The sequence below is a fragment of the Melopsittacus undulatus genome, chromosome 3 (assembly GCF_012275295.1).
Source record: "Melopsittacus undulatus isolate bMelUnd1 chromosome 3, bMelUnd1.mat.Z, whole genome shotgun sequence".
Classification (NCBI taxonomy): domain Eukaryota; kingdom Metazoa; phylum Chordata; class Aves; order Psittaciformes; family Psittaculidae; genus Melopsittacus; species Melopsittacus undulatus.
The window spans coordinates 98315840-98339506 of NC_047529.1; the positions used below are offsets into that span (position 1 = coordinate 98315840).

Consider the following 23667-nt stretch of genomic DNA (forward strand, 5'->3'; position numbering starts at 1 on the left):
TACTGGACTTATGTCTGGAAGTGTTTTCAACTGCTCTCACCAGGAAAACATTTGTGTACTTTCTACTGTTTTTCAAAATGATTACTAATTGAAAACCAAGAAGTTACTCAGTATCGTGCTTGTTCAGGAAAAATACCATTTAGTAAAAACACTTGTGGTAGAAAATACAAATATTCAAAATCCTTTTAATCACTAGCAAATGTAACAAACCATATTTCTAAATGTAACTGCAAAAAGCCGTAGACATTGTGGAGCAACATTGACCAGTGTGCATTAGCTGTGATCTTCCTCAGGTTAGTGCTGCCTTGGGCACAATGTACACACAGTGATACGCATTGTGTTTGCAACCACAGGGCTTCTCACTGGCTGCCTTGTTACAGCCTAGTTGTTTCTAGATCTCTTTCTGCAGTTACAAGCAGTGAGGTAAAGATGGAACTGTTCAGGAAGAACAGCTCTGGGACTGTGGTTTACAAACAGCTTCAGAACTCCAGGTTTACTTATGTACAGTTAAGACAGAATTTAAAGGAGATGCAAGTATACAGTAATCTCATGGTGAAGCAAAGTTTCTCTTCTCTTTTACATTTGCAGATTTTGATGAATGTGCAAGACCTCATACTTGTGGGGAAGGCTATTGTATTAATACAGTTGGCTCATACAGATGTGAATATTGTGATAGTGGATACCAAATGAGCAGGAGAGGTGAATGTGAAGGTAGGTTTGGACTTTTCACCAGTAATAATACAGGAGCAGTTGCCTAGCCAAGAAACTGCAATATGACAAGCTGTTTGTTCATGTTGACTGCTGTTCCTGATCTCAAGAGAAAACTTCACGTCTTTGTCTTTATTTTTGAAGAAATCTGGCCATTAGATGGAAATATTAACACAGATTTTTTTGTTTTCATGTTTAATTTAAAATTTTTCTACCTGGTATATTTCTTTGAATCCCTTTCAATCTCCATTTGCTATTTGATTTCAGATGGAATGTCTTGGCACAGTAGCTTTATATGTATTTTTGTTCAGAGTTCCCTTTCCCCAACTCACTCTGTCCTTATTTCCGTGGGTTACTTGTCTAGCTTAATCTTCCTGCTGGATTTCTCTCACAGCTACTTTCTCCATTTAATTTGCCTTTAGATCACTTAACTTCCCCCTGTACACCAGCTAAAAATGGCAGAATGTTCAATAGAACATTGCTTGTTTAATCTATAGAATATCCTGGATAATGAAGTGAAGTTATCATTTGTTTATTTCAGAAAAACAATGCCAAATGTGAGCACTGTGTGGAACAATTAACGTTGTCTGCTGTTCAAGGGGGGCTTAGCACTGCAGCTTTGAGCTGCAAAGGGAGAATTCTCAGAAGTCTGCCGTCTTAAACAGGAAACCTTTTTGAGTACTCTCCAACCTTTTCAGTTATTTGATGCCTGGAACCGCAATGCAGTTCCTATCATTTAGATTTAAGGTGCTGCAGAGGAGTTCCCCCACTATGGACAGAACCATCATAGGACTGCTATTTTAACAGCTCTTGCCATAAAATCTCTTAACTTCATTGTTAGTCCTTCCCTCTGAAGGCTGGTTGTCCCATCGTATAACAGGCAGCAAATGATAAGTGGACTTTTTTAAATTTGGAAATGTATACTGGAAGGTATTTCATGTTGCAGAAGATCCTAGGACATCTGACCTTAGAAACATCATATTATTTTTCAGCATATTTTTGCCTTTTTTGCTGTTCCTTTTTCATCTTTCATTTTTCAACTTGAATTGTGAACTAAAAACCACAAGCAGCCATTTCATTTTAAACATAGTTTTGTTCATGCTTTAGTCTAAGTTATCTAGGACAGAATAAAATTGCTAACATGTTAGGTTGCCTAGCAAATAAGCAACTTAAAGCTGCCGTGGATATATTTGCTGCTCTGAACATTGCTAAAAGATTCTGCTTTCTCTTCAGACCTTTTGTTTTTTAGATAAATATTTCACACAGTCCACTCTTGCAATTACTTTTTCCAAATCTTCTCTGCCAGTAGGGAATCTGTGATTAAAATATGCTAGCAATCAGAATATCACAGTGTGTCAAATTTCTTATTAGCTTGTATTTTAAGTACTGTAGTGGTAGTCCTCTGTCATTTAATGTAACATTAACATTAACATTTAATTTTTGAAACAAAATTCTTTGATGAAAGTTATTTGAAGTTGCTTAAGGGAAAACCCATACTAACACTAAATCCATCAAACCAAGGAAATGACACATTCGGGGAATCATTTCACCATGTCATTACACCTACACGTTATAGTCACCTACTGAAAGATTCCAGATTCCACAAATAATTTCTTTCTACCTCCTCTACACTTCAAAAACAAAGGCAAGAATCCTCCAAGCTGCACTCAATACACACAGTCCGCTTACTCTTCCTCATCCTATCTTCATTCTGCCTTCGAGATATACTGACACAAGCTCTGTTGTGGGCCTAGCCTGGGAAACACTAAGTGTGTATATATTGTTTCACAGCCTGTTGTTTATGTAGAACAGTGTTACATGCATAGTTGAACATTATTGCATACAATTAAGTTTTCCTATAAAATATTGTGATTTCTTTAAGCTTTACAGCATTTAGACTTTATTTTGACTGAAATTTCTGTACCAGATACTTCATTCATGTTGTGTGATTTGAGGGCAGATACATTGCATGTAGTCCTAAGAACAGGTTTCATCAGTGTTGGGACAGGTCTTTGGCTTCATCCAAAGTGGATTTTCTTTAATTAAATAAAAAAAATCTCACAGCAGTTGCACTGGGAAATGCTTGCAGGCCTGCATTGTAGTGGCTGAAGGGGCTGTTGCTGTTTGTGTGAGGAAGTATTCTCAGCTGAACAATCGTGATTCTATCAGAAACTGTGAATTGCCCACACCCGGTGAGTTGTTTGGAATTGGATGTCCAATTCTCTGAAGTTTGGAGTACTGCCAGTTAAATTACAGGTGTTAGAGGCTACTTTACTTCTCTGTAGCTTGTTCCTAAAACTAGGAGTTAATTGCCTCCCTGCTATCTCTTTTGGAGTGGTAGTCAATTGCAGAAGGCACAGCTGGTCGGCTTGAGGCAGGGTGAGGAGAGGAGCTTAGGAAGCTGGGTTTACAGGTGACTGGCAATTTCATTAGCCTGTGTACTACATGAAGCAAGTATTTGGTAGGAAAGATAATTACTGTGTAATCAAGGACCATATTATAAAATGATAATCAGGGCTGGAATGAGGCTGCCCAAGCTGTTTAAATTCCATCATCTGACCATCAGTCACTTGGCAGCAACTTGTCTTTGAATATAATTTTGGTATGCAGTCTCCTTTAGGTTGTATATATTGTATTTATTGTTGGTTTGTTTTGGGACAGGATAAGAAATTCTTAGTAGATGCTCAGAGCCAGGACATAAGGTCTATCAGTGTTTCAGGACATACCTCTTGTTTTTCACGGATAAACTAGGAAACCTTCTAATTCAACAGTTCCCTATATCACCCTAAACATTGCCAGCCTCAGTAATGTGTGTTGCTAGTGCCTTCTTTCAGACATAAATAATTCCTTATTCTCTCTAAACATCTTTGATTTACATTCACACAATTAAATTTGTAGTCTACATATTTGCATGCAGCATAGCTCTAGAACTCTGAATACCAAATCGCACTTTGCTTTGAGAAGCCAGAGGAAGTGCATTGTTGTTGTAATGCACTTCTGAAGTCTCTTGAGACTGACTATAGGAAGAACCTCTGGACACTTCAATATGGTAAAGGGGTGATGTAAGCAAAGTTATTCTTACTTACCTAAGCTGGAAATGTGATCTGCTATATGTTATGGAGGGCCTACCAAAGAATCACAGTATAACAGAAAATTCAGATTCAGTTGTTATGATACTATGACCTGATTTATTTCTCAGAGATGTCCTTTCGCTGGTACTGATCTGTGAGAACTTGTATATTCCGGGGTCTTTAACAGATAAAAGTACATACTGTAAATGTATCAGTACAACATGAGCACAGTAAGAATAAACAGATTAGTTTATTGTTCAGTGTTCTGTTATGGCTTTGACTGGTATTTCTTATTATCTTCTCTTTTGAAGACATTGATGAATGTCTGACTCCAGCTACTTGTCCAGATGCACAGTGCGTTAATGCTCCTGGCTCTTACCAGTGCATTCCTTGCAGAGTGGGATTCAGAGGCTGGAACGGGAAGTGCCATGGTATGTTCAGTACTCTTTGAATCTCCAGTTATAGTGCTTGTTATGAGATGCTGTATTTCCTGTTTCAACCTGATGACAGCACTGTGACCTGGGTCCCCATTTCATCAATTGAAAATATGAGATTTTTTAAATTACCTTGTTCTCAGACACAGTATAGAGGAAGAAATTGTGTTTTACTGTAGATAAATATTGAATCTAGACTGCAAACAATACAATCATAATTACAAATCAAAACTCTTGAAATAGAAAATATGAAACTGAAAGGGATGTTTTATTAGTGAAATGGTAGTACGCCATTGCTTGAAGGTATTAGCAAATGGGAAAAGCATGGATGCTAATATATTAGTGTGACTGACAGGCTTTTTAATAGGACATGGGAGTTTGCTCACACAAAGCATGTTCATAAAAATTATCTGTACTTCCAGCAAAACATTAGCACATCCTAAAGCAGCTTGTCTCACAGTTCATATAGCACCCATTACTCCACGTTCATCTTTCGTTTGCTCCTTCCCACTTATCTGGATTCCTGCTGCCCTTGCAAAGAGTGTGGCACATGCACTATCTTAGAAAGGTTTTCCCTTACTTAATTCCTTTTCCAGAAAATCTAATGTTGACTTAATTTTGTGTTCTTGCCTGACATCAAGCTTGATTTCTGTACCTATTCATGAAAGTAGCCTGGTTGAAAATCCCATGGCATAGTTTTCACTTGTTTTGTTCATGCTAACCAGGTTAGTAGGAGCAGAATGAGATTAAAAAAAGTCACTGTTCTGCTCTGATTTACAGAACAAAACTAAGCCATATAAGGGGTAAGTCTTGGTTCCAAGTTGCTAATAATTTTTTCCTTGTATTACTGCATGTAGTTACCATTTTTCCTTTGTTTTATGAAATGTTCTAAGCCTAGACATCTCTCTCACATCATTAGTGATGTGATCAGTCTTCATTTTCTGTTTATGCTAGACTTACATCATGTTGGAAATGAGCCATACGTATTTTGGAAAACGTAATGCAGATAGTTTGTCTCAAGTCTGTAGCTTTGCAATATGGTACAGTTTAAATACACTGGAAAGGAAAATATTTCCCAAGTTATCTATGAAGAGTATTTAGGTCCATTGTTCCATTAATTCATTTCTTTCTGCTGTTAGTCTAGGTCACTTTTCAGAAAGTCTACTGCAACAGTTCAGCGGTTCTTTGCTGTTGATATTGTGATCTTCCATGATTGCTGAGTTCTCTGTGTTTTAACAAATTCTTGAATTAGAGCATTGATCATATACACTGAGAACAAAGGTGGTGTTTTGTTGAGCGAGCATGTTTTGTGACAGTAGGGATCTGAGAATTAGTCTTGCCTACTGAACTGCCATAGCAGAGCACCTGTGGATCTGTGCTGTCACCTCCTTGGAGGATGTTACTTCATGTTCTTGGTCAGGCTGCAACAGGGCATCTTTTTTGTGTAGTTAGAGGCTCAAGCAAGGAAACAAGATCTGTGGGTCATTTGAAATTCGGACAATAATAGTGATTTCATTTGTGCCTGGGGAAAGATGGGCTTTGTCAAAGTCAAATTGTACAGGAGATTGTAAAAAGCCATGAACCATAAACATATATGAGGAAAATAGTTACTGCAGATATTTGCAATAGCTAGTAAGAGCTATGCTGATGATTTAAGACCTCTAATCTTTTTCCAGCTCTCCCTGTGTTACAGCTGCCTTAAATAGCTTGAGCACCTCAAATAGTCAGTAGTTTTATCTTTCGTTGATTTTGTGTGCTTTGTGGTGACAAAAGACAGGATAATTAGGAGTAATATGATTTCTGGCACATGAAAATAAATAAGGTGTAATTCTTCTTCTTCATCGGTGAAGTTATGAAATACAGCTTTTTCTACACAAGCAGGGACACCTGCTTGCTATTAACTCCATCCCCAAAATAAATAAAGAAAACTTGAAAATTAAGCTTTTTCTTAACAAAAAAAAAAAAATTAAAAACACTCCAGGAAAAGGCCAGTATTGACTATTTTGGATACTAAATTAATTCTGTATGGCTTTGTAACATAAGATGTTATTTATATATGTGTTTCCTCAAGAAATTCTTGAAAATTATTCTTAAATAGTCACAGAGCTATTTTCATGTTGCTAAAGATACTTCTTTCAGAGAATGATAAAAGTAGGTATCTGTGGGCTAGCTTACAGAAAGAAAGTTTCTTTTGAGTCCTCCTGTATATAAAGGATGATTTGCAATCAGGAGGAGAGAATTCTGTTACAAGGCCATAATCCACTGGAGTTCCTTGTTCCCTATGTAGAGCAGCATTACAAAGGGACCAGCATGAATTATGGAAATCCCCTTGAAATTCCTCAGGTGTCAGCTAAGTCCTTTAAAACCTGCCTCCTTTAAGTCAATTTGAAAAATGTCATCTACAAAGTTCCCACATGTGCATGTGTTTCTTATAGTCTCCAGTTATGCACTGGAGAACTCCTCTAAATCCTGTACATTAGGGTATAGAATAAGAGCTAAGAATAAGAGCTGTACATAAGAGCTAGCTTAAAAAATGCAGGAAAAACTCAATGGCAGAAAATATGGTTGAGGTCTGTCCTGGCTTCTGAGAGGACCTGCCTGTTCCCCACAGGTAAGCTCCAGGTAAACAAGTGGAGGCAGAAGGCTGAGGGATTTTGACCAGCGCACATGTTTTAAAAATGATGCCAGAGAGAACACCTTCCAACACAGCCTTGCCAGCATTAGCTGGCTGGACTCTTTTCTGACTGTTTTCTGAATGGTTCCTTGCAATAGCAGAAGAATTAGTGATAATGGCTACTAGTTCATTCATCACAGGTACATATCCTCGGAGTAAATCTGTGTAGTGCAAGAATGAATATACCAACATTAGCTGACCTCTTCTCTATACTAAAGCCATACTGACTTAAGCTAATTTAATTTAATTAGCTAATTTTAAGGGGAAATTATGGGCAAAATAATGTTATTCAGGTAAGGATGATGTGGACAGAGTTCACAGTTCAACTCCTGTTAAAAAAAAAAGGAAAAAGGCTTGTTACTGCAGGCCTTGTAGTACAGGGATGAAACTATCATTTTTGTCATGTGGGCTCTGAGCATAGTTGAGTGCTTGAGCAAGGGGCAGCTCAAGTTCAAATCCTTTTTTAAAATTGATACAGAATTGTCAAGTTCAAAATATGCAGGGAAACTGATTACAACTGTGCTTATGGCAGAATCTGGATAAATTCCCAAGCTGAAAGATGGTTGTACCCAAGTTAGTTAAATGCTTCTGCTTTCTTTGTATTCACAGATATAGATGAATGTCAGTATGGCAATCTCTGTACAAATGGTCGTTGTGAAAATACAGAGGGATCTTTCAGATGTATTTGTGGCCAAGGTTTCAAACTCTCTGCTTCAGAGGATCAATGTGAAGGTAGGAAAAATACAACTAAAATTCATTAGGTTGCACTTACCTTTTAGGTAGTATTTTTCATCTAACAGTATTCCTTTCAACAGAGAATCAACAAATGTACAATACTGAAGCTAAATAACCAACAATGTAAGAATATGTATTTCTATTTTATGGCTTCATTGATCATATTGAAGATTCTGCTGTTTGTTATAAGGCAAATCAAGAATATGTAGTCATATTTATATTGCTAAATAGGAATTTCTGCAAATTCTTGGCATCTTCAGCATTTTGGAGGTTTGGAAATAGTGGCTTTCACTGCCTTAATTGCTTTTCTTTCTATCTACCTTTTTTTTCTTTCATGTGGGTAGGTGGAATAAAAAAAAACCCAGCCTGTATCCTCTTGGAACCCAGTAGTGTCAGTTAACACTGAGCTGATGCCTCATTGGTGTCACTGCTTTTCAAATAGTACATTAGGAGAGAGAAGGTTTGGTGTCTTATTTCTGAGAACAGAACCTGTACCTCCTGAAGTGTCAGGTTCCACATTGCTTCAACAAAATTCACATCTGGACTGCTCCGGTAGAACAAATTTAGGTCTGAAGTCAGAGGAGAGTAATGTAAGAGAGAGCCTACGGTGTCTGCAGGGGGAATTAATATCCTTATCCTTAGGGAGAGGGGACTTACTGAAACTTCTCCCCAAACGTAAAAATCTGGGAGAATGTCTCTAAGCTGTGGAAGTCCACAGAAACCTGAACATGTCTTTGTCAGATGTTGTTTTTTCTTCTTTTCCCTTCCCCCTACGCTTTCCTAAGTGTCTGTGTATAGCACCAAACACTTTCAGACTTCTGAGTGCTAAAAATAATACAGTAAAACTAAATGATCGTTCATATAACTTTGTCAGGAAGTTTGAAACAAAACATCAGTGTAAGTGAAGTGTCTTGAGCGAGTTAAATGTGCTGTCCAGGACACACAGCAGACTGGTCTTGGGGAAACTATGTAGACAAAGTTTGACTGCTTCCTCTGAGCCTTCATGGAAAAGGGCCCTTGCCAAGCTGAGCTGGCATGAGCAGACTGTTCTTCTTAAAGTGCAGCCTTCTAAAGTAAGGACCCGTACACGTGCCCAGATGCTTCATGCAGCCCTGCAGGTTTCAGTGATCCTTAAATTCAAAACTTCTGTGGTCGCAAGGGACCATCACTCAAGAGGTCAGACGATGTAGCCATAACACAGACCTGAAAAACCTCATTGAGTAACTTTCTCCTGTTTGAATTGGAGAATATTTTCAGAAAGACATTCAGCCGTGTCTAAATCCTAGAAGTGACTAAGAACATACCGTATCAATTTAATTACTGTTCTTTAACAAGTATTTTATAAACAAGGGAGGGAAAACAGGCTTCCTAGCTCAAACAAGACATGTGCTGTGTTCTGAATTCAAAGTGCCATTCCCCTCCAGTATTTTGGGTTTTTTCATAGGAAAATTTCAGTTTGATGTTCAAGTCCATCTGTTAACCCAGGCTGACACCAGTTTGTAAGAACTGAAGCGCTGAGGGATTAGCACTGGTTGTGGAAGCAAAGAGACATTTTCCCATATTTAGAGGATTAATACTGTTACAAGGAAGTATTTAAAGGAGCCTTAAGTTACAACTTAATAGGAGAACAGCCTGTCAGTGTGCATCTGAAAACCACACCCTGTTAAAAGGTGGTGATTCTGCTGGAAAGTATTTTGTGGGTTTTGCTGACTCACTGGAGTGTCTGGGTTGTTACCTTTGCCAGATAAAAAAGAAACAAAAGCAGCTCTCAAGCAGCCTGAGTGTGTATTTGTGTGCGTGTATGCGTTTGTGGATTGAGGGATATATACTGACACTACAGGAGAGAATGCTGAATGCAGTCACTACAAGGAAAGCATCCAGTCTGCAGTTTCATATTTTTTACACATTACACACTGTCTGTATTTGTTAATAAATAAGAATGAGGGAAGCAGTACTGGATACTAACACTGCTGTTTTGTTCTGAATTGTTATTGTACCACTTGATTAGTGACTGGCATTTTCGGATGTGTTATGATTTCACTGTCTCTTCTGCTACAGATATAGACGAATGCCAGCACCGATCACTTTGTACAAATGGACGCTGCAGGAACACAGAAGGATCTTTCAGATGTATTTGTAGTCAAGGCTACACACTGTCATTCACTGGAGATCAGTGTGAAGGTAAGCTTGTGGACTTAAGATACTGATTCATTTTTTTTTCAATGAGATCTTGAGAATTTCAGCTATAGGCATGAACCCTTTTGATAATGGGGCAGAAAGACAGACTGCTTCTGTTTCTTTCTCTGTGCTTTACTGTCAACCATTCAACAGTCCCCACCTACACAGGCACGTATTTAATGGATTCTTAGAAATAGTCCCTGTCATCTTTCCACATACAAGAAATCAGCACATGCATTTCCAACAGTAAGATTGGAAGAGCAGTGGACATTATTACCAAAAACAATTAAGTCTTTCCAACCCTTGTTGTTCAAATTCTGACACAGAGGTTCTGTATTACAAAAGCTTCTGCCAGCATATATTATTCACATGGGGCCCTGCTAAGTTAAAACTCCTTCTCCAGCTGGGTTTAGGAACCTGTAGCCAGCCACCACAATTCCACATGTGCACTGGCAGGAAAGAATTTAGTATAAGATGAGCTCCAGGGGGATCTGCTAGAGCTCACAGCTTTCACTGTCTCAGAAGGCAGTCTGCATACTGAGCTTGTAAAAACAAAAATAAGAGGTGAAAGAGGTACAGTAAATGTAGGGAGAAATTCTGTGTTACAGAAACCACAAACATTCATTAACTCTCTAGGAGAACAATTTAATTGTCCACTAATTGGCAAACAGGTTTTTTCTAATGAATTATTTCAAAGCTACTTCCTCTTCTCCATTGTTGCCTATACCACCTGATATGGTCAGTCTGCTGTGCTAGTCATGGTCACCTTGAGCATATAAGGTTACTTAGTGAATTTCAGGAAAGACTGTACCTCAGTTGCTTCCTTATCTCACCCTAGGAGTGAGGGAGGAGAAAAAAACTCCCAGTTAAATACTCACCATACATGTGGTATTTGCACATGAAAGCTTTCCAGTATCTGGTGTGCTTTCTGTAGCTGCTACCATGGAATACACAGTTTCCCACTGCTGTTTTACCTAATAGTGTACTGCTGCTAGGTTATCCTCCACACAGCACTCTAGAAAGCAGTTCCCACCTTCTCTCCCACAGCAATAGGTCAGGAACTCTTCAAGTGATCCAGGCAGAAGAGCCAATTCCCTGTGAGACAGTCAAAAAGGTGTCTTCTCAAGTCAAAGCCTGTAATATCAAGCCAGACTTTGTAATCAAAGCATCTCTTGAAGTTTTCACCAACTAGGAATAAGAATATCTTACAAAATCTCCTCAGCACTGCGATCCTCTTTGGTACTGGATAATCTGGTCACAGAAGAACTTAACACAATCTTCTCAGAGTTCCTGGTGAATACCAGCATCACTTGCATCAGCTTCAAGAAATGTGGGCTGATGATGCATGGCACTAGAATTCAAAGAATTCTGACAAAGAATTTTGCTCTCACATGACTTCATGAGTTGCAACAGATGCAGAGATACTGTGTCAAGAATCAAAGAAAAATGTGATGGAGTGGATCACTGGTCCATCCTGCCTCCCAGAGGCAGAACAGACCGCATGGTGCCACTCCTGACAGGTACCAATCTAACCTGCTCTGAGCAGGCTTCAGCAGATGAGATTCCAAACATCTCTTCAAGCAGCCTGTGCAGTGCTTTGTTGTCCTTGTGTTAGATTTTCTTCTTTCCCAAGTGTGTGATGGTAATCTTCTGTTGCTGCAGTTCAGTTTATGAGTTCTTATCTTGTTCACCTTCAATAATAAAAGGTTGTTTCTTTCTTCTGCATAGCAGAGGGAGATGGTGAGAGAGTGGGATACATAACTGTTTCAAGCATTTTTGGTTCCTCAGCAAGAAGTGTTACAAACCATCAAGTCTGCAGAGAGAGGTTTTGAATTAGTAAATGCTGTTAGCATGTGTAAGTATATGAAATGGTGAGTTAAACCATCTTGTAGTGAAGAAGAGCAAATGAAATACAGAAATTAATTTAAATCCATTGTAGCTGAGGACTAAATGTTGTCAGAACTTCTCTTCAGACTGCTTTGGCACATTTCATACAGCCAAGTAGTCATGGGAACTGTTGATGCTCTCCATCACTATGCAGTGGCCTCTCAGGGCAAATTCATGCTTTATCATCTTCTCTTCCTTGCTCCTGTTCAAGGGCAGTTTTCAAGAAATAGTAATTTAGGAAGCTCTCAAGGCCAAAGAAGATGGATTGGATCATACAAGGAAAAAGCGTAAAACTACTTCCTCATCTCAGGGTCTTTGTCTCATTTGCACCAGTCTGTAACCACATCTTTTGGCTTCTTCCCCCAATGACAGAGTGGTATGCCTGTATACCTTGTAACACAAGGCCAGAGTACCTGTAGAGACTTGCTATTGTCTGCTTGGAAATTAGTAGCCTGGAACTACATCCCACCATCCTGAGGTGTGCTATACATACAACCTTCTACATGAAGACAGAAAGAGAAGTTATTTCCTAGTAGTCAGAGATCTTCAAGATGCATGAGCATGTGTATGTTTATATTCTATCTGCCTTATGTTCTCATTCAGCATCGTGTTGAGATGAAGTGACATTAAGACTTTATGCTGTGTTGCCCTGAAAATGAGGGAGCGCAAAGTGAGCGAACCTGTGGCCTTGTCACAACAGACATGATGTATAAATGTGTATCAGCTGGGCTTACATGTCAACTATACATCTCAAAGAACTTGGGTTACTGGAAAAGAATCTGTCTGAAGCACAGGAGGCTCTACTGTTCTCCTAGGAGCCTACAAAGATTCTGCTAGCCAAAATGCTCAGGACATGCACATTTAAAGGGTAGTAAAAAGCACTGAAGATCTCAAGCATCAGTTACTGTCTCTGACTTTTCTGGACATTCTTAAGCAGCAACCATAGGACCTGTGAAAAGTAGCATTTTAGAGTGGGAGATATGCATCCTATATGGAAAATAATGAGTTTTGACTGAATTTGGCGGAAGACGCCTTCTTGTTGTGAGACTTGGCATTAACTCAGCACAAGGGAGTCGTTCATTTTTTTTCCCTCATGTTCCTAGTCAAAATTAATTGCTGTTTTAAATAAGCCACAATTTATTTCTCAGTTCAAAAATTATTATAAAACATGTGGTTATCAAAAGATCACAACTTTGTCAGCATTAAGTGCAGTTTTATCTGCAATAACATTCACTTATCTAAAAAAGCTATCCCTATTTCTTATTTTTATCAAACAGATTAAATCCCAAGGATAATTGCAGTCTGATACAGTGTGGGCTTTCCGGAGATAAGTGTAGAAATGAGGGCATGTCCTCATTTTTAATTACAGTTGTTTTTCATTCCTGCAACACAGGGAAAAGTTACAATTCTAATCAGTTAGAATCCATGCTTAAGAAATGAGAATAGTCAAAGGCAGTGGAAAAAGTCTTTGATAACTGTTTTTCAAAGGAAACTATCTGCATTATCTGAGCAATAGACTCAGTGAATTATGAGGTAGGGCACTGCGAAGGCAGGGGGAAATTGCTTCTCAGATGCTTCTTTTATTTGACTTTCACTTTCTGTTTGCTTTTAAAACTTGGAGGCACAGTCACCAAATGCTTTGTGACCTTCAGCTGTAGTGAAAAAAAGTGTATAATACTGCTGGAGGATAGGCACTTGCTGAGTTAATCGTGTACCCACAGGATTAACAGAGCTGAGCTCTGTTTCCTCCATTAGGTTGCTTTTAAGCCCTTTGAAAGACAACCTGAAGGCTTTAGGTGGGAACAATGCCAGTTCTTGAAATATTTGGTTACTTTGTATCTGGTTTGTATCCTGAAACTTGCCCTTCTATGTGTCAGTCAAAACATTCATCCCATGGATATCAAGACACAGTCTGCACGCCTGAGGCTTGGTGCTGAGAATGTAGGGTACAGGAAGCAGGGAGGTAGACTGCATTCCCTGACTCTGGACCTGGATTTATGGCTTGGATGCTGCACTATGCAAAAGCAGCTTTTCAGCTTCGGAACCAAGCTGCTAAGCCTGTGAAATGGCTTTATTGCATCTCATGAACTGCATGAGACTGTAACTGTTGACACATCAGTATGTGCGGTGTGGTTTCTATCCTACAAGCCTCCTATCCACGTGGTTGTTTAGTCTCTGCAGGCATGTCTTGTCTGGTGTATGACACACCAGCTCTGCTTTAGCTTGCCCATACTCTGGATGCCATCTGAGTCAGATCACTTCCAGCTTAGGGATCTCTGTGTAGTGCTCTAAACATGTCCAGAGATGCCTATTGCATGTTTTGCATTATTAGGCAATTTCAGTATCTGTCTTCTAAATGTACAGCTGCTTGGGTTTCTTGTTAACAGCATTACTGTAACACCATGGTCACCATTGGAGTAGGGTAAAGAGTGGTGTAAAGATTTGTTATGATAGCTTTCATGAGAGATGCAGATGGCACATTAGGTGTATTTGCTAGGAATAAATGACATACAAACTCAAAGCTCTCTAGACATACAAGAAGTCTGACAATATCATGAAAGGAGAATTAAATGGACATCCTAAAGCTTAATGATTTCCACACATGCGCACATGGTTATTATAGGGCATTGTAGCTTCAAACTGCTATGTTAATATCTAAGTTTTATCAGTTTTTGCAGTATCTAATAATTCAATAATATTTTTGTTTCAGATATTGATGAATGCCTGCAAGACAGTGATATTTGCCTTCGAGGAAATTGCATTAACACTGACGGGTCTTACAAATGCACTTGCCCAGATGGTTTCCAGCAGATAGCAAATAGGGGATGTCAAGGTATGAAGTAGCTATAAAAAAGTACCTGGATCATTATAATAAATGTGCAAGTTTGTAAGCATAACTTGTGATAGTCACAGATCATGCTAAGGGAGAGAAACTCATTTGTAAATTGTAGTACTTCTTTTTCCCATTTTCTGTTTGTCTTTGTAAATATATGCTGAGAAACTTTTTCAAGAGGCTAAAGTCTCGGGAGCAGAAGATTGGACTTTTCCTTGGCACCCCTCTAATACACAGTTTAGACTTGAGCTGAGAGTCTGATTTCCAGCTGGTCTATGTTGAAGACCTTGTGCAACCAACAGTAAATTTGCTGTAAAGGTTCTGAGTATTGTGTGTGACTGCTTTCTAATTCAGAAAATGTTGCATTCAACATAAGGAAGTGACCTATTAGACCTTGCTTTAGCAGATAAAAGAGAATTGATTGCAAACTATAAATCAAAGCCAGATTTGATAGTACTCTATTCTCTTCACTGTATAAAGTAGTAGTATATAGGCTTCATTTTTAAGTGGATAAATATAACAAAACAGGAAGTACTTATAAGCCAACCAAGGGACAGACAGTATTGACAGTATTTTTAACAGAAAAATATGAATGAAAATTAAGAATCCATTTCAGGTAAGAGCACCACACTTAAGAAAGAAAACCACCAACCCTGGGAAATAAAAGCTTGCCCTAGAGGGGAGTGAGCCTGCTGGAGAAATAGCCAGATCAACATCAAAATAAGTGGAAGAAAGGAGGAGTTGATACGATGAATACTGACATGTTAGAATAGCAAGAAACTGGATGCAGTGAAAGAACAATAAAGGGGGACCTTTGGCTAGCAGAACTGAGCATGGTTAGACTTTTTTTACTGGGCTGAGAACTTGTTAAGCTCTTACAGGATGCAATGGTAGGATTTTTATTTGCCAAGGATGGGTATGTTCAGTATATTTTCTTGTCCTGTATTTTGCACTGGACAAGGCTAGCCATACTTGTATCGCAAATGATAACTTCTTTACATTTCAACAGTACTTTCCAAATATTTTAAGTGTCAGCTAGAAAGAGACATTTTGAAATGACTGAAAGTTGATTCTGTGAGGGTTCTGTAATAGCAAGAAAAAAAAACATGTAACATTTTTTGAGAAAGCTTACCTGGAGATATTAGATACATGGCAGGAGATCCAGATAACAGGCCACTAGTGCCAAGTGAGCAAACAATATGCATTTCAATATATCTCTATCTATATTGAAAAAGGGATCCCAGTCATGCTTGTAGGACAGTGGTCTTCCTTCCGGGAATGGTTACTGAGAAGGATTTAGGGGTCACGACACTCCGCTGAATATGAGCTTCCAGTGCAACCCTATGGCCAGTAGGGCTAGCGCACTCCCCAGAAGACTGAAAAATCAGAATATCCAGCAGGAGTAATCAAGGTTTGTTTCCCTCTAGTTTGCACTGATACAGCTGCTCTTAGCACATTGTTGTACACTGACATTCTGGTGCGCACAGTTCAAAATGGATGCTGAGCAGTCAGAGACGAACCCAAGAAAACTGATGGCCAGGGGAAGGGAATGGATTGAATGCTTTTAAACTGGGGGTTTTGTTATAAAAAAAAGAGAGATGACTTGAACATAGCCTTATTAAGTTCAAAGGAAACAATAACTGAAAGTAGAAAGCTATTGAATTAAACTGGTAAAGTTATCATAGAATGCAGTGTCTGCAAGTTGAATCCGGACTAGACTAGGAGTTAGAAATGTGTTTTGGTAAGAAGCAAATCTGCAAAGAGTCCAAAACATTAGAAAGGGAGCAGTTTGCTCTTTCAGATAAATTATACTCCATTTCCCTAACATTGTTAATTTTCTTATCTTTTAATACATCAGTCTACTTGTGTAACCAGCTGGTTTGGCAGCTGTAGGAATCTGACAGCTTAGTCTTGAGAACAGGGTGATTCCTAGAACACACTGGACTTCCCCTGTCAGTGATCTGCCACCTTACCTGACTTTCAGAGATTTTCAGGAAGTGTGCCACTGGTCTGCATTTACTGTGGATTCAGAGAAAACTTTATACATGTAGGTGTTGTGTGAAGCACAGTGCACTGACTTTTCCCTGTGCACCTCACACAGATAATAAATACCGTTCCCTGAGCTGCCTCTGTTCTTTCCGCAGACTGGTTTTGTCCCGTGTGTAAGCTTTCCAGGACACTGGCCTAGAAAGCTTACACACGGGACAAAATCAGTCTGCATCTAAAGAGAACTCTGTAATGGGTGTCATGGGCCTTGAAATGATGATATTGAAATCATAATTTCTCCAGTCTGTGAAAATCCTGTCTACTGTGAAGTGTTTTGTATGGCTGTAACAATGGCCAGAATCTAAGCAACAAAAGACACAGTTAAGAATAAGAAATTCTAGTATCTGTGATGGATGGATGAGCTACATGTGTAAGTTTTGTTTGTAACTTCGTGTTTGATCTCAGCATGATGTTGAAAACTTCTTAGTAGGTTTTTGTAAAGCAAAATGCAAAAGAGAATTTACAATATGAATGGTAATTCATGTGAAAGCAGTACCTCCTTAATGACTGAATGCAGTCCTTAAGCACTGATGGCAGGTTTTGTTGTTAAGATGAGAGATCAGTCCGAAAGCAGTGCCTGGGGTTTAAATTCACAAGTTTGAAAGACAGCGTTTGAAAAGTGCTTTCTGTGTTCAAAGAAATAAAAACCAACCCCCCAGAAAAGCAATGATGACAGGCTCTTGTATAGCAACCTTTTGGGAACATTCCCACTCCCCATCAGCATTTGGCTTGAAATTATACAAAATCAGCCTACTGGGAAAGATGCAAGTCCAGACCTGCTGGTAATGCATGGAGCCAGATGTACAAGCTGACCAGCAGGCAGCAGTCAGAAAGCAATGAGGTGGAGCCGTCTGAGAATTCCCCTAACACAGAAGAAATGTTGGCTAGTACAGAGCTTGTACTGATATCTCACAAACCACTCTCATCTGCTCATCATCACAGAGAGTGATTCAGGGAGAGTATGATGCAGCAGAACATACTGATGCCTATACAGAGCTTAAGAATGATCCCAGAAGGTTTGGTTACTCTGGGAAATGAGCCCCATTTACATAGCTGTTTGCATAGCTGCAGCTGGTGGAATTCTAAGCTGTTTTGAAGACTAACTAAACTTAGGCTGAATATTAAGGATATCATGATTTGAAAAGCAATTAATGTGTCTGTTTTCAGATATCAATGAATGTGAGAGATCTGACCTTTGTTCACCTCATGGGGAGTGTCTAAACACAGATGGTTCCTACCAATGCATATGTGAGAGGGGTTTTTCTGTGTCTGCAGATGGCCGAAGATGTGAAGGTGAGGCAAGTTACAGTAGTGGATTCCTATTGATTTGCTGTTGTTACTTGGGCGAGAAAAGTGGTCATTTTGGGTCTGATACCCCAAACCCACTACTAATTCTGCAGTCTAAGGTCCTTTGTGCTTTTTCTTGTAAATGCCTGGTATGTTATGCTGCTGTTTGAATCTTAAGAAGTATAACAGGAAATGCATGAAATGGGCAACATAATGGAGTTAATGTTTGTTACAAGCTGTATTTTACTTTTCTTGATTTCTAATAATTTTGCTATCTTAATAGTAGATTACACTTTTTTCAGCAAATTAGTGAAAAAAATGAATCCTGACCCAACTGTGGCAAGGGAGGAAATGACATTCTGATGTTAAGATATATGAAAACAGTAGACATCTGCAATATTACGAAAATATTTTCATAGATGAGAAATTATTTCTATCTTATTTCTTCCATCCTTACTATATATAAAATTGTAAAGTGAGTTTGGAACTCAGGCTTCTGATGAGTTTCAGTGGGTAAGAACTTCTTGAAATGGCAGAAATTGAGTAAATAATAATAGTAATTAGATCTTTACAGGTCTAAAGCCAGTTAATAGCATGCGTGCACTTGCAAGTGATGCTGCTCTTCTGTACTGAATTTAGAAAAGGAGACTTGTGCTCAACGATACCAAGAAGATAAGATAAGCAGTTTTGTGTAGTCAGTGATGCTGGCAGGAAACGAAAATTCCCCTCATTTACTTTCTAATTCCCCTCATGTACATTCTGGATGATGAATGGCTGTTTGGATGAGAGAGCTGTTCAAGGCAAGAAGCCTTGTGGGAAAAGTTCAGAAGGGGAAAAAAAGTCATGGTAGTAGTTCAGCAGGATGCTTGTAGAGGAGAAGCACTGAGCAGATCATAGCTTGCTGTTACAACCTACAGGTAGTGGATCCCAAGCATCCAAGAATTAAGCAAGCTGTTCTCTGTTCCAAATTATAGGCCGATAGATCCATATGTGATTGGTTTTCATGGCCCAGCTCTTCTCTTAGTTCACTTAGGGATAGTGAAAAGGTTCTTCCTTCACTGGCGGAGGTGTATTGAAACTTCTGACTGTTGTTGCATCTACTCCCCCTACTTTTACCAGAGGGTAATAAGCATTATGGCAGTATTATCTGAGTGGGCATATAACCTGCTATATGCCATAGTTAGTATATAACTATATAGGTTAACTATAACCTGCTATATGCTATAGTTAGTAATATAATAGCTAATGAAATGAAATTAAGTACACTGCTGACAGAAGTACTGTTATGCTGATATAAGGGGAGTAAGTGCTGTATATTTACATATAGTATGACATCACATACACTATTTGTGGTTTAGTTGTTACTGATAACCAGGAAGAATTCTGCAGTATTTTTAGTGCTTTTCCTTCTCTTAACATTTACTGTATTTTGTAATCATGGCATAAGTCGAAAGAGACACTCTCTTACTGCCAAGACAAAAGCCTGGTCAAGTAGGCTGAATAGAGTGAATCTGAGTAACTCAGGTGATTGATGGACAAGACAGTATTTTGTGATTTCAAGTAATTAAGATAATTCCAAAGCATTTTAATGGACTCTTTTGGCAGCATGTACATATATCACCCAGTGTTTAGAAAGGATATGGTCGAATATCTTCAGTTTCTCAGCAAGAAAAGTAGCAGGTGCTTTGCTTCACTGCTGAGCATAGCTAAACCAAAAATGGTCAGAGAAGAATGCAGCCTGCTTTTAGTAGAAACCAAACACTTTATTCCAAACCAAAGTCATAAGAACACTTACTAACCTTGTGAAATCAAACTCTCAGAAACTAAAGAAGGCAGAACTGAATAGAAACACAACTTTAAAAAAAAAAGTCAGTGACATCTAAGTTTAGGGGACATACCAGAAAAAATGAGCCCATCTGTCTGGATAAAGTAGCACAGTTCCAAGGAAAGGGTTACCATCATATATAATGGAGTACAAAGTTAATCTCTCTATCTCCATTAGGACAAAAAGCCCAAGCTTTTACTAAATAGAAAAAGATGAAATCACAAGATCTTATTTCCAGAACTGTGAATAGTTTTGGAACATTTTAGTGAAGAATCAAACAACAAGTACAAAACCAGTTGAGCATGCTTCACAAGTAATCAGTGGTGTGTATGGAATACAGATCAGACTTTATATTCAGCACTTGGAAAAGTATTTTAATAACTTGGCGAAGCAAGGGAACTTCTAGTCTTCTGAAACAGCAGCACTCCTACCACAGTTAGTTTCTCCATTCTGTCATTTTAATAAAAACAATTCTAGAGTTGAAAAAACTCACTTTGAGGCAGCACTGGTGGCATCAGTGTTAGTGTTTGTAGTGGTGTCTGCTTCATATGAAAGGCAAGATGAAACAAAAGGAACAGAAACAGAAGAAGCTGTGACATGCCAGGTACTAAGATGTGGCTTCCAGCCACAGGAGCTACTCTTCTTTACACTGGGTGCCTCTGTGAATTTACTTCTAGTTAAGTGAGTGAGATTAACTGTTTATACCATCAGAGAAAGAACCTGAGGAAATTTTGCTGGATTCACACACCTCTTTGTACCTGGGGAGCAGCTTTTCCATATCTCCAGACTTGTTTTGTATGAGCTTCACTCTTTTTTTTTTTTTTTTTGAAAAGTCAGAAACTAACAGCAACATAAAACATTCAAGAACCCCATGTGGTTCAGTTCTGGCATGGAGTTTTTGTGTCCATTGGCCAAAGTAAACTGAACAGCTGTGGAGACTGTCTTCTTCCAAGGTGTAGACAAACTTGTTGTGGCAGTGACATTCCACTGCCACCTGGCCCCAGGCTCAGCAATTTGGCTGCACCAGGCTCTCTGAACAGGAGGTTCTTGGAGAACTCCTTTGCTCCCTGTTGAGCTCTCTGGTGTTCCCGTAAAGGCAGCATTTTACCCAGTTGGCTGCTAGTCAACTGGGCTGGCAAAAACTCAAGTTCTCTGGTGCTTAAGTCAGTACCCTGCCCCAAGTGCCTCTTCTGTCTCCACGTCCAATCCCATACATGTCTCAGTGGCTCTCTCACTTTTCCCTCTCTCTGCCCCAAGTCCCAGGCTTCACCTCCTGCCTCAACAGGTAATAACTTGCACATCCCAACAGATCTCTCCAACCTCTGCTTCTTCCTTTCCCCTCACTTCCTGTCTTGTATCCTACCATTCTATACTAGTCCACTGAATAACTCACATGTCTGAGCCTTTTGGATACTTGCATGGGGCATTCACAAATCATTCTGTGATCAAAGAGTAATGTACTAATCTGTACACAAAGATGCTACATTGTCCATTGCTTAAGATGTCTGCATACCTAAGTAGTCTGAAAATGGGGGACACAAAGAGCAGAGCTGCGAACAGTGCCTGTTACTTCTGCCACCACATGCATTTTAAGATAATAGATGTTTGCTGTAACTGCATGTCAGAACCATCATTTGTCTGTATATAGGGAAGACAAGGCAACTAGGAAAGCAGTATGGTAAATCTAGGACTCCTTTTGGGGCAGAGTATTATCTGTCACATGGAGTAAATTTTATGCAGCAGACAACTTCACAGCTTCACTAAATCTCTGGTTAAATGTGTAAGCAAGAAAGCTCAGGATCCTGCCAAACATAGATTCAAGTACACATCTCCAGTGGCCCATCTGAGCTACCTTTTTATTTCCCAGTGAGTAATCACAGACTTCACCAGCCTTCTCACAGCTGGTGACAGAGATGTTTTAGGGCATCCACTACTACTTACCTGGATGCTGGTTAGAGAAGTAAGACCACAAAAGGAAAAACAACAATCTCTTTCTTACCCACATCAAGGTAATGTTGAATGACCATCCAGCATTATTGCCTCTAGAAGGCCAAAGTTTTTATTCAAATGCATATTTTTCTAATTTTCTCATTATGTGATTTTTATGTATGGATGTTAATGGGCAGCCCTGGAAGTCTCAGAATCAGACCTCTGCCCCTAAGCAGTTTGCAGAACTGTCCTGGAAAACACTTCCTCTTCCAGACACTTTGCTATGTAAGTAGATTTCAGTGAGATTTAAATCACACCTGAGGTTAGGCATGCCTTCATCTTGTTCAGTTTGGCAGAAAACAGGAACACAGTGTTGAGCTGAGCAGGAGTGTGCTTGAACACACACGTTTTGCCTTTCTTTAGAACCTGATGATGTTAGATCAAAGGAGTTTTGATTAAAGCAAGCAGCACTGAGTCATGGATTCTAAACCAGGTTCTAATTACAGAGAACTGCTTTAGTCACTGTATAGACACAGGGTTTATTAGTTTCATATTTAGTTTTTCCCCATATAGCAACAGAATTGCTGATTACAAGCCTCTTGCTCTACAGGGTGATTAAAGAAAGAAATGCACTTTCTGGGTATAAAACAGGAGTCCTTTGAGCAAGTGTCTAGATAAAGGAAAATATTTGCTGCTTGGACCTTCTTTGTAATTTCCCATACACTGAATGATCCAGTCATGTTCAGACTGTGTACTTTGTAAAAACCAAACTATCTTCTGTGGCTATATTATATACTAAATTCGGATACTTGCTGCAATCACAAGTTTTGTTTCTGCAGCTTTTTAGTCAATGACCTTAATTTACCTTTGGAGAACTACCTGCGTGATCCATTCCCCTATCTGTTTCCTTCAACATTTAGCTACTAAGGAAGAGAAATAATACTGTAATTTAGGTAATTCTAAAATCCCCAGTTGTAGTTCCTGCTGTCGAGGCTTTTAACAGAGTAACTGTCTTATAGCTCAGGAACTTTTGTTGTTTAACTATAGCTGGACACTGAAAATACAAACACCGTATTATTGCCTGTTGTCTTAAATTCCTATCTGTCGAATCCATCACTGTTTACTCATTTTGAATTACTTCACTTTTCTTAACAGGCAGTAAGATAGAGTATTCACATTTTTTGACCAGATATGTGAAACTCTGAGGATCACAAGATTAAATACTAAAATCTGTTACACAGGTATAGTGCACAGCAGTAAGAGGTTGTGCATAGTCTCTTCTGGCCTAGCTGGATTGGATTCTAAACTGTTCAGACCCCAACCACAGCTCATAAGAAAAGCTGGTTTTCAAGACCCCAAAAAAGCTTCTCCCTAAGGCAGGCAGAGCATATGTGAATGAATTTGAGCACCTGGGGAGCAAGAGGGCAGCACAACAGATAACCTGTGTGGATGGTAATGACATGCTGCTAATATTTGGTTAGCTTTGGGACCTGTTGACCACATGGTTTAAAGACCAAGAATTCCCTTCCAGCTGAGCATAAGACACAATTTAAAATGCTCATGCTTGGTGAGCACTGTCAGGAGGAGAATGAGGTGCATCTTTGCTGACTTTTCTTGGCCTTTGAGACAGCTGTGAAAGGCTCAAGGAGCAGAGAGGCCTGTGTTTGAGCCCTACTCTCACCTTTGAGAAAGACACTAAGCAGCAGCGCTGCTCCACTGTTCAAAGAAGTTGTCTCTCTGGCAGTGCAGGACTTGGTCCCACCAGCGTCTTAGTTCAGTGAGTACCAAAGGCCTTCGCTGGAGGTAGAATAATGGCAGACTGCATCATAAATCAAAAGCTAATCACTTTATTCACCATTTAAAATGAAGATGATCCCTGAGGTGCAATACAGAAGGCAATTCCAAGCAGACAGCAGCCTTACTTAACAGTCATAATAGTTTCCTAGGGAAGAAATTTACTTTCCTGTTAGGGTGGTGAGGCACTGGAATGGGTTGCCCAGGGAGATTGTGAATGCTCCATCCCTGGCAGTGTTCAAGGCCAGGTTGGATGAAGCCTTGGG

The 23667-nt window shown here is 39.2% G+C and overlaps 1 protein-coding gene across 6 annotated transcripts in view; it reads left to right on the top strand.

Moving 5' to 3' along the window:
* The window catches only part of LTBP1 (latent transforming growth factor beta binding protein 1), a 188229-nt gene that overhangs the window by 131274 nt on the left and 33288 nt on the right, over positions 1–23667 (top strand). For all 6 annotated transcript variants that reach the window (XM_034060293.1, XM_034060292.1, XM_034060295.1 and 3 more), the window contains 6 exons: positions 589–711; positions 4091–4210; positions 7497–7619; positions 9681–9803; positions 14398–14520; positions 17734–17859. In XM_034060293.1, the coding sequence (XP_033916184.1) occupies positions 589–711; positions 4091–4210; positions 7497–7619; positions 9681–9803; positions 14398–14520; positions 17734–17859 (738 nt within the window). The remainder of the gene's footprint in view (positions 1–588; positions 712–4090; positions 4211–7496; positions 7620–9680; positions 9804–14397; positions 14521–17733; positions 17860–23667) is intronic.